The sequence below is a fragment of the Bombina bombina genome, chromosome 11, assembly GCF_027579735.1.
Source record: "Bombina bombina isolate aBomBom1 chromosome 11, aBomBom1.pri, whole genome shotgun sequence".
Taxonomy (NCBI): domain Eukaryota; kingdom Metazoa; phylum Chordata; class Amphibia; order Anura; family Bombinatoridae; genus Bombina; species Bombina bombina.
In genome coordinates, this window is record NC_069509.1 from 192,668,326 (window position 1) to 192,680,550 (window position 12,225).

The 12,225-nt window shown below is 38.6% G+C and overlaps 1 protein-coding gene across 4 annotated transcripts in view; it reads left to right on the plus strand.

Annotated features, from left to right (window-relative positions):
• GTF3C1 (general transcription factor IIIC subunit 1) overlaps positions 1–12,225 on the plus strand; it is a 274,627-nt gene that overhangs the window by 47,195 nt on the left and 215,207 nt on the right. For all 4 annotated transcript variants that reach the window (XM_053694472.1, XM_053694474.1, XM_053694475.1 and 1 more), the window contains exons 14-16: positions 2,092–2,195; positions 2,513–2,697; positions 4,790–5,074. In XM_053694472.1, the coding sequence (XP_053550447.1) occupies positions 2,092–2,195; positions 2,513–2,697; positions 4,790–5,074 (574 nt within the window). The remainder of the gene's footprint in view (positions 1–2,091; positions 2,196–2,512; positions 2,698–4,789; positions 5,075–12,225) is intronic.

Below are 12,225 nucleotides of genomic sequence, written 5' to 3' on the forward strand. Positions count from 1 at the left end.
TGTTTCCTCCTCAATTCACAAATGGTTGGTGCCCTTTTGACAGATATGCATTTTTTTATTTATATATATATATATATATATATATATATATATATATATATATATATATATATATATATATATAACATTCCAGTTTACTGCCCCTTTATGCAAGGACTTTCCAGATGCAAGGAGGCATTTTATCTAAGATTTTTACATCTGCATAAAATGTTATACTCTCAGACTACTCAGATTGCTCAGTGTTTGAAATGAGACAGGTTAACTTAAAACTGTTCAGTTTACACTACAGCTGACTTAATTTTTAAATATATACCAACAAGCCTATATCCTGCATTTAATGGTATGAGTACCACAGCTTATGGTTTCACCAAGACCATATAGAGTACAGCATTTTCAAAATCCATAAGTACAGCTTACAGATCATGGGAACATTTGTACACTATATTTGAAGTGGTACTCTTGGTTGGGGAAAATGGGGAAAAACAAACACATATGTCAATCTTTCTTCATCTAGCTATCTACCCAGATCATTACTGTACAATTTTGAATTCACAGAATTATTTTGTTTACACATTTACAAATATGATTCTTTAAAAAGTGATCTCTTAATTTCTGCAATTTTTTTTACCATGCATGTCACACACTGGTGATTTAGGGGATGCAAGGTGCATAAATGTTTCCCCCTGTGAGTGTTTCTGTGGGTGTCTGTGTTTATGTCTTTGTGCTTTGGTTTGTGTCTCTGAGTGTGTATGTATTTTTTTCTGTGGGTCTCTCTGTGAGGGTGGGTGTGTATGTCTTTGTGCATTTTCTGTGGATGTCTGTGATGGTGTGTGCATATGTCTTTGAGCTTTTTCTACGGGTGTCTCTGTGAGGGTGTGTGTATGTTTGTCTTTGTGAATTTTCTCTGGATGCCTCTGTGAGGGTGGGTGTGTATGTCTGTGTTTTCTGTGGATGTCTCTGTGAGGGTGTGTGTGTATGTATGTTTGTCTGTGTTTCCTGTGGATGTCTCTGTGAGGGTGTGCGTTTTCTGTGGGTATCTCTGTAAGGGTGTGTATATGTTTTTGTGTGTTTTCTGTGGATGTCTGTGTGTGTGTGTGTGTGTGTGTGTGTGCGTGTGTATGTCTGTGTTTTCTGAGGCTGTCTCTGTCTGTGTTTCCTTGGGTAATATGTGCAAGTTTGAGTTTGTGTGTGTATGTGTGTCCATTGTCTGTTCCTTTTTAGGACATTTTGACCTTTTGACTACTGATTATTCACATTTTTCTACAGACTTTTGAGACTGAGACCTTTACGAAAGTCACCAATCCACCATTTAACCTTTAAATTACTGTTTAGGCAGTTCAGGGCCCTTCCTTTCAGCCACTACATGCTGTTGTCATCATTTAGTTGGCATCTTCCTTTACAAAAGATACTTACTTGTCAGGTCAATGTAAACAAGTGCTGAGTGTCTGTGGGTGTCTGTGTCTGAGTGTGTTTGTGTGTTTCTTTGCGTGTCTGCTAGAGTGTCTATATGTGAATCCTTATGTGTGAGTGTGTTTCAGTGTATGAGTGTGTTTGTTTGTTACTACCTTTACAACATTTCCAAGTTTAAATAGACACTTAAGAATAAGTGCATATACGTTTAATCACTTGGTCAAAAATTGCAAGTGTCAAAGTGGGGGGGGGGGGGGCCCTGATCAATGGTTAAGTCAGGGGCCCCAAAATTTCTAGTGGCGGCCCTGCCGAGGAATATAATCACAATGCACGTATTGCTGTGTTTGACCACGTTATTGTAAAGAAAAGACTGTGCTGCCTGCAGACTTTAGTCTCTTGTTTCAGTGAAGACGTCCGACTCAGAGGACAATTGCTGAAATAAGCATGGTGTTCCTAGCATAATACAGTTCCTCTGTAAATACAGTGCCTTTAAGTCACTCTCACAAATGTATGAGATTAGCAGATGTACTGAACCTCTCAGCTGTTCAGATTTAGGTGGTCTTTGTTCCTTAATATCTGAAAAACAAAATGAGCATATCATTTTATGTAAATACATCCCTTTAAGAAGCCAATTTGTCTTCTTTTTGATTTTTCTTCTTGATTATTATTTTTTTCTGACAGGTGGACCTTGTTGTTCATCCGTCCATAAGTCCAAGTGATCCACTGGTGAAAAGCACAATTGAACAAATCCGTTACCGTATCTCCAACTCAATATCAGGAAACCGGTATGTCACTAGGTGTCAATAACCGATGCTATTTGCTCTTCTTGGTTTATAAACCACTTTCCAGTGAGACTAGTCTTTACACTTCGTTTTAATGTGAGCTGATTCATTAAACTTCAGGTAGAATTCTTATTTTATTTTTTATTTGTTTTTTGTGTGTAGGCCAATCATTTTTCATAATTTTAGGTTTGTATACAAATATATGTGTATAACTATTTTTTTTAAGCCTGGGCAGGCAGTTTTTATATAAAAAAAAACAACACAATTTATACAGCACACATTTTATAGCATTTAGCATCTGATGTTTTGTGCATGTTTAGGCCACGATCTTCCCAAGAGCCGCACAGCCCTAGCAAATCAGACTCTGATGACCACAGCAGGGACAAGTCTAAGGAAGATCACCATAGTGCCACCTCTAGCCAAAAGGACAGTCCAAACAAATTGGTCAAAAAGACTGACCAGAAGATGGGGGTCACTCCGCTGAGGAATTATCATCCTGTGATAGGTACTGACTGCTGGTATTTTATAGTCCTATGCGATCCCAATAGACACAGCACCTCAACGCCTTAGTGTTAGGAGGGGCGGTAATTGGGAATTGTTGTTAAAACAAAGAAGTTTTTTGGATTAATAAATTGGACACCATGATCCCTAGAGGTCTCAATAAGGAGAAATATATAAGTTTTTGTGCATAGGTAAGGTATCGAAGTGTTGTACACAAATATGATGCAGAAATATTCAGTCCTTCTGAAAAAATGTTGATACATTTTGTTGTATAGAGCATTGTAATTAATTTATATGTAACTATATAAATAATTTGTGAGTTTTAATTTTTCTGTCCACTAGGTGGCGGTGTGTAATGGTGTATTGGAATTTTAAGGTATATATGCTCTTGTTGTTGTTGGTTAATGAAGGTGTATTTAAGGAGCACACACAGGTGTATCTGTATCGCATAATTAAGGGTTGTTGCAAATAATATCTGACTGACCCAGATGTTCCAATAAAGTTGTGACTATGTCCTTGGTGCTGTGGATTCTTTTGGAATTTAGTATTTTATAGTCCACAGAGTAATTCGAGTGGTTTGATGGGGCATAGTGAGTGAGCTATTGCAGCAACTTTGCATATTTGGAATAGTGTGGACAACTGAAGAGCCAGGAATTGGCGTCGGATAGGATTAACCCTTCAGCTACCAGAGAGAAGTATTGGGAAGCCAAATGGTTAAATGGAGAATTCCTTCTAGCACAACTACAGCTGTGACGTTTTAAATGATCACTGTTTTTTAGCACAATTTAGTTACTTTTGTTCTATATGTGCAGCATTGTATAAAATGACATTCATTGTTCCATTTATAGTAAAGTTGTTCTGCATGTTGCTACAGATCTAAACGTCAGAGGGAAAATATTTATTCTACAAGTAGTGACTGATATAATCCTGAGGTGATTGTGGGTATACAGGCCTTAAAGGGACAGTCTAGTCAAAATTAAACTTTCATGATTCAGATAGGACATGTAATTATAAACAACTTTCCCATTTACTTTTATCATCAAATTTGTTTTGTTCTTTTGGTATTCTTTGTTGAAAGCTAAACCTAGGTAGGCTCATATGCTAATTTCTAAGACCTCGAAAGCCATCTCTTATCTGAATGCATTTGACAGTTATACAGTGCTAGTTCATGTGTGCTATATACATAACAGTGTGCTCACTCCCGTGGAGTTAGTCAGCACTGATTGGCTAAAATTCAAGTCTGTAACAAAAACTGAGATAAGGAGCAGTCTGCAGAAGCTTAGATACAGGGTAATCACAGAGGTAACAAGTATATTAATATAACTGAGATAAGGAGCAGTCTGCAGAAGCTTAGATACAGGGTAATCACAGAGGTAAAAAGTATATTAATATAACTGATATAAGGAGCAGTCTGCAGAAGCTTAGATACAGGGTAATCACAGAGGTAACAAGTATATTAATATAACTGAGATAAGGAGCAGTCTGCAGAAGCTTAGATACAAGGTAATCACAGAGGTAAAAAGTATATTAATATAACTGAGATAAGGAGCAGTCTGCAGAAGCTTAGATACAAGGTAATCACAGAGGTAAAAAGTATATTAATATAACTGAGATAAGGAGCAGTCTGCAGAAGCTTAGATACAGGGTAATCACAGAGGTAACAAGTATATTAATATAACAGTGTTGGTTATGCAAACCTGGGGAATCGGTAATAAAGAAATGATATATCTATTTAAACAATAGAAACTCTGGAGTAGACTGTCCATTTAAGTTGTATACATTTTGTTTACTGTCTAGATAGTTCTTAGTAGCCAAAAAGCACCACACAGCAGCTGCATTGATGTGTTTTTTCCTGGTAAACGTTTGCACCCCCCCCCCCTACAAACACACACAATACATGTTTCTCTTGAAGATTTTGATTTAGGTTGGTCCTCACCACCATCATAACAGAGAAGTGTAGATATTTGTCCGGACACTATTTTAGGAGAAAGAAATCCCCAGTTCTGTTCTCCTTCTGTGATTTGGTAAAGTAAGTATAATGTCTATTTTTATTCGTTTCCTGAATTCATAATTTTGCTTCTGTCTTCTCTTTCCAGTTCCAGGGCTTGGTCGCACACTTGGATATCTTCCAAAAATGCCTAAGCTGAAAGTGACCCACATGTTCCTCTGGTATATTGTGTACGGCCATCCCTTGCACAAAAACCCTCAGCAGTCATTTCCCTGTGAGAACCCCTTGTCCAGCAGTAACACACAGGGGGCACACGATGATCAGACACCAGTGACTGCACAGATGGCTTCTAATGATGAAAACCTGATAAGCCAGAGTGTTAGTGCGGATGGTAACTTCCTTAGTCATGGAGATGAACAGATGATGCAAACAGGTACGGCAATGTATTTGTAGCAGCTGGTGCTACTGAACATTGCTGCATTTTTTTTATTTTTTTTTTTACAAAAAATAATTGTGATACAAGTAAATTAAATAATTCCTTATGTATGTATATGTGTGTGTGTATGTGTATATATATATATATATATATATATATATACATATATATATTATTTTTTAAATGTATTTTTTGTTGGTCAATAAAAGCACCTTGAAATAGAAAAGTTGCAGATAAATAGTTGAGTTCAATAAAATTATAACTCCTAAAGACTTTTTCCAAATTACTCACATATTATTGATCTATTGTTTAACCGCAGTGTTGTTATGCGCCCCACAGCCAGCACCACCTCTGAAGGGGCGTCCTGAACCAGCTATTTATTTATTTAGCATTTAAAGGGGACCTGCTTAATTACACCTCATACCCTATGTTTTACTGTATTAAATGAACATGGAATTAGACTGCATATAAGTACCATGTGACTTTCAGACAGACTGTTGTATATGTTTATATACAGATATCTTACTCTTACTGTAATACTGTATACAAATAGACTTTCTGCTGCAAACATGGCAATAGTACCTCACAATCTTTATGGCATTGTGCTTACACATTAAACTTCCCTGCCAAGCATGTCCTCTTGTCTGCACTAACAAATTATTACGTAGCACCAGTTTGCTCACAGTGCTATCCGGTGTTCACCAGCTTTTACTCAAAGCCACAACATTTAATTCTAACTAATATTTGGTTCTGAAACTTAATTTCTTTCTAATGACACGATGAGTCTACGGATCATCTAATTACTATTGGGAATATCACTACTGTCCAGCAGGAGGCGGCAAAGGGCACCCAGCAAAGCTGTTAAATATCACCTCCCTTCCCTCCAACCCCAGTCATTCTCTTTGCCTACGTTAGATAAGGAAGTGGTAAAGTTAGGTGTCTGGAAAGATTCTTCAATCAAGATTTTTTTATTTTATTGCAGTACAAGTATGTGCTGTTTTTACTCCAGAGTGTAGCTGTAGTCCATTTCAGTCTCTTCAGTAGAGCATTGGTGGCTTTTAAGCAAAGGGAACTTGTGGGACATAATTCTCACTGCGCCTCCCTCATATTTAAATTAAAGAGCTGCCCTTATTATTTTCCACAGGTCCATGTGACCTCTCAAACCTAGTGAGCTGCCTTGCTGCCAGGCAGATTTTGAGGTAAGTGCTAATTTTATTTTCTTAAGCTATATTAAGGAAAAAATGATGGCACTTTATTATTTCCCTGCAGGGGGATGTTTATTACATTTCTCCTAGTGTTAAGGGGATTATGTAAGGCAGTGTTTGCAGGCACTGGAGACTGGAGGAAAACTTGGATCAATGTTTGTGATATTTCTGTTATTATAACGAAGATTCACTTTCAATGTCGGACAGACGTTATTTAACACGCCCGTGATGCTAAATCAATTAAACAGAATATTTATTAAAAATATATGTATATGCATGTAAATGTTCAATAGTGGAAATGAAAATCGCAACTACTGGTAAATGTACAATGGTAAGAGGTAAATCTCTATATAAATAACTGTTTATATGACAGCGTTAAATGACATATACCGAGATTAAAAGTTTCAAGGTCCAAACAGGATGTAACAAGTACTCATGAGTTGCTGCGTACAATTATTAAATTAACTACCATGTAACAATGCTAACAGGTACAAATAGGAATTCTTAGTATAAATACCATAAGATGATCAAGCAGATAAAAAAATATATCATTAGACACACTGTGGCTCGTTAAAAAATAAATACAAAAAGAATCAAGAAAAGCTGCAGCAAAAATGGTTAAAAGATGGTAACACAGACAATGAAAAATGTGTTACTGTGAAAAACTGTATTTAACCTTGAAATGTCAGAATATCTCTAAAATCCCACGTTGGTCCTTAATATCCTTAAATAGCATATATTGTTCCATTTGTAAGAATGCACTTGATAGATGAAGTTAGAACTCTCAGTTCAATGTTAATAATAATATGCACTGAGTATCCGAATCCTTAAAAATATTTATGCATATATGCAGCAGGAGCGTGAATATTTAAAAACGAGGTGAGTTAATATCCCTTAAGGCAGTGTTACAAAGTGACTGTCTCTGTAAAATCGACTGGTGTTTCCCAGGTAATGCTCGCTTGAGTGAACAAAGCGGATATAGCTCTATTTTGAGCTTATTAAAATGAATTTCAGATGATATCTTTCTAAAGGGTGTTCGTTATAAGACAGATCTTTCCCCTTGTATATTCATTAAACTTGTGAACATCAGGAGGTTTAAAATCTCTTATCCTTCCCTATCGGGCTTGTTCAAATTGTGGCGGCGCCTTCAGACTCTTTGCCGGAAATAGCTGGACTTCATGGGAACCAATCCTTAGGCTGATCTCTTTGAATACAGCAGGTACAGGTTTCACCCTTTACCGGTAATCCACTTTTAAAAATCCTCCTATCGTCCGGTGTGATAATTTCGGAACTCACAGTTGGACGGTCTTGGGAGCGTTGATGCTCACGTTAACTGGCCAGTTAGTTTCAGAGTTATGAGCTGGAGCTGGTTATCTTCTACGCGTTTCGGCTTTGGAAGCAAGTATACCAGATCCGGCTTCTCGTGGTTATATAAAGGGTTTCCTGTTAACCCTTAATTGTCTGTACTGGAATTTACTTGTAATGTTCACACCGACACTTAGTAACAGCTCAATTCAGCCTTAAGGGTATTTAAAAGGATATCGTATAATCTCGAAATGGTTCATATTTTGCAACTTTTGGTCGCATCATGCAGACATTTAGTATCCGTAATTTAGGAAACCACCAGACACTGCAGTCCAAGTTGATCAATAAAGGATATACATTCAAAAGAAAAAAATATTATTAAAACCTTTAATCCATTGTGAAATGTATTGATAACGCATGCAAATTAATGATCAAATAGTATGCTCTAAATAAAATTGCTTAAAAATTATATACATCTCATCCAAAAGTGAAAGAATATAAATATATATATATATATATATATATATATATATATATATATATATATATATATATATATATATATATATATATATATAAATAAGAAAAAATGAAAATGTTGTCTCAGGATCATCTCTCCCAGGGAATCTGTTTTTAGCAGACCCTCCTGGGTGATTGTGACAACGGACGTCAACCTTACTAGGTTGGGGAGCAGTTTGGGGTCTTCTAAGGGCTCAGGGGACATGGAATCGGGAAAAGTCTGTTCTTCCCTTAAACATTCTAGAGCTGAGAGCATTCTTCAATGCTCTTCTGGCCTGGCCGCGGTTAGCTTCAGCCCGGTTTATCAGATTTCAATCAGACAACATATGCTCAGTGGCTTACATTAATCATCAGGGAGGATCTCGGAGCTCCTTGGCCATGTCAGAAGTGTCCAAGATTATTCAGTGGGCGGATACCCACAACTGCTGTTTATCTGCGATCCACATTCCTGGAGTGGACAATGGGGAAAACTTAATCCGGAAGTGTTTTTCCAACTTGATTCCCAAATGGGGACAGCGGGATCTAGATCTCATGGCATCTCGTCAGAATGCCAAGCTCCCGAGGTATGGGTCCAGGGATCCTCAGGCGGTACTAATAGATGCTCTGGCTGTTCCTTGGCATTTCAATCTAGCATACCTTTTTTCCTCCGTTCGCTCTCCTTCCTTGGGTCATTGCTCGAATCAAGCGAGAGGGCTTCGTTAATTCTCCTTGCTCAGGCGTGGCCTCGCAGTATCTGGTATGCAGACCGGGTGGAGATGTCATCTCGTCCACCTTGGAGTCTTCCATTGAGAAAAGGACCTTCTACTTCAGGGGCCCTTTCTTCATTCAAATCTAGTTTCTCTGAAGCTGACTGCTTGGAGATTGAATGCTTGATTTTATCAAAGCGTAGATTTTCAGAGTCGGTCATTGAGACCATGATTCAGGCTCGTAAGCCTGTGATTAGAAAGATTTACCATAAGATATGGCGTAAATGTCTGCATTGGTGTGAATCCAGAGGCTACTCTTGGAGTAGAGTTCAGATTCCTAGAATTTTGTCTTTTCTCCAAGAGGGCTTGGAGAAGGGTTTATTGGCAAGCTCCCTAAAGGTTTGTATAATCTGCCTTGTTTATTTTGTTACATAAATGTCGGGCGGATGTACCAGACGTGCAATCGTTCTGTCAGGCCTGGGTCAGAATCAAGCCTGTGTTTAAACTGGTTACTCCTCCTTGGAGTATTTATCTAGTTCTTAAGGTTCTTCAACAGGCTCCGTTTGAGCCTATGCATTCCTTAGATATTAAGTTATCTTGGAAAGTTTTTTTTCTTGTTGCTATTTCATCTGCTCGTAGAGTGTCAGAGCTCTCAGCACTACAGTATGAGTCTCCTTACCTTATTTTTCATTCAGATAAGGTCGTTTTGCGTAATAAGTTAGGATTTCTCCCTAAAGTGGTTTCAGATCGGAACATAAATCTGAAGATTGTTGTTCCTTCATTGTGTCCTAGCCCTTCTTTTCAGAAGGAACGTCTGCTGCACAATCTGGACGTGGTGCGTGCATTAAAATTCTATTTATAGGCGACTTAAGGATTTTTGTCAGTCTTTTGCTGTGTGGTTTTCTCTGGAAAACGTATGGGGCAGAAAGCTACGGCTACTTCTCCTTCTTTGTGGCTGAAGATTATCATTCGTTGGCCTATGAAACTGCTGTACTGCAGCCTCCTGAGAGAGTTACGGCTCATTCTACGAGGGCTATTTCCTCTTGCTGGGCGTTCAAAAATGAAGCTTCTGTGGAACAAATTTGCAGGGCTGCAACTTGGTCCTCTCTTCACACTTTTTCTAAATTCTATAAATTTTATATTTTTAATTTGGCTGAGGCTTCTTTTGGGAGAAAGGTTCTTCAAGCAGTGGTGCCTTCGGTTTAGGTTCCCTGTCTTGCCCCTCCCGTATCATCTGTGTCCTCTAGCTTGGGTTTTGATTCCCAATAGTAATTAGATAATCCGTGGACTCATCGTGTCATTAGAAAGAAAACAAAATATATTTTTAAAGACACAATGAGTCCACGGATTTCATCCTTGTGGGATTACGCCTCCTGGTCAGCAGGAGGAGGCAAAGAGCACCACAGCAGAGCTGTATATATAGCTCCTCCCTTCCCTCCCACTCCAGTCATTCTCTTTGCCTACGTTAGTGATAGGAAGAGGCAAAGTGAGGTGTTAGATTAGATTCTTCAATCAAGAGTTTATTATTTTTAAAGTAGTGCCAGAGAGTGCTGCTTTGTCCTAGGGTGTAGCCGTAGTCCATATCAGTCTCTTCAGTAGAGCATTTGGTGGCTTTAAAGCAATGGGAACTTGTGGGACATAATTCTCACTGCGCCTCCCATATACTGTTGCTGCCCTAACCCTGAAAAATCTGAGGGATATTACTCAGTATTTTCTCTTAATTCACAGGTCCATGCGAGGAATAGGACTTCGCAAACTTGGGAGCTGCCTTGGCTGTCGGGCAGAATGTGAGGTAAGTTAAGTACCGACTTTTTTATTTCTGGGGAGAAAAAAATCAGAAGAATTTGGCGACTCACTGTGTAAGTGGGACATATAAGGAGTCCTTAGTGGATATGGACACTTTATTTTACTCAGATATCAGCTCTCCTTTATATTTGAGGAGACTATAATCGAAAGCTACATGCAGGCACTGGGCAATTAGAGGCAGGCATTGCAATTGTGTTCCCACGACTGGCGGTCCTTTGGGAGGCGGCCTTTGCATAGCGCGCCTTTTTTTCCCCTTCTCTTCCGGAGAGCCTAAAATTGCATTACGTAGGAGGAAGTTGTGCAGTTTATGGTCCTATTACGCGTCTTCTCATTGTATAGCGTAATTGGGACCGGAGACTGGCTTCCGCTGTTGCGGTGGGGTTCCGGACATGATGTACTACTCAGAGGGAATTAGTCGTTTGATTCAGACAGGAACCTCTGCAGTTTCATGCTAAGGGATTCTGTTATGTTGCACGCTTAAGTTAAGCTGTTTTGCCAAATTTACACTATAATAAATAAAAAGAAAAGAGTTTTCCTTTTTAAATTTTAAAGTGACAGTAAAGTTTTTGTGCAGTTTGCTATGATTAAAAAATTCTAATTTTTTTTTGGAGATCTTGGTTCTTTGTATGCAAATGTGGAACCTTCAAGTCTTTTCTGTTTCTCATGTATGTGAGGAACCTAATCCTTAAGCATAGTGTTTTCTGAGACAATATTTTACTATGAGGTTGTTATCCAGAAATTTATTAAAATTATTGTTATTGCCTTGTATTTGTATAGCGCCGCCAAGTTCTGTAGCGCGATTACAAGGTTCAATATCACCATTTTTTTGCCTCAAGAGTCCCAAAAATGTTGTTGCCCTCTCATGCAGTGCCCTGCGTTTCCTCTAATTCATTCTTGGACTTCACTCTTCTCATATGTTCTGATGCGTTGTCTCCTTTCCCAGTATTGGTGGGAAAGTATTAGAGGTGGAACAGACATTCAGCAAGAGAGGTTTCTAACGCAGTATAATTCCTCGTGTTGAGGCCAAACTTGTTTCTCTCAAGTTTAAGCCACATCACCTCCATCTGTTACTTAAGGAGGTTTTAGCTACATAGGACAACAGCGACTCCTCAGTCGTTGTTTAAAAAAATAAAATAAAAAAAATAAAGTTTTTTTTCTGTACACCAGGGTTTTCAATGACAACCATCTGTGTGCATTGCTACCGTCACTAGTGCGGTGGCATATTGGTTGAGGCGTTGTCCGATGGTATCGGGACGGATGCTTCTTTGAATGGAATCCAGGATAGGATAATAGCCCTTAAACTGGCTAATCCCTTTATTTTGGGTGCTTCCCTTCATGTTATCAAAGCTGGGAGCAAAGATTTGGGATTTCTCTAGCTCGCAGAGCTTTTTATGGTCAAAGCCTTGGTCTGCGGATGTATCCTTAGTCTAAGCTTCTATATCTTTTCAGATAGCTCAGCAAACTTGGCGCTGTGGCTCAGTTATGTAGCAACCCAAGGGTTGTAGGTTCTATCCCCGGCGAGGTCCACTCAACATTTCACCCTTCTGAGGTGGTTTAGGTGAGCAGGGCTTTGAGACCCGTACAGGTGATTTGCCGTACTTTAAAAAGTACTCCATACATACATTCG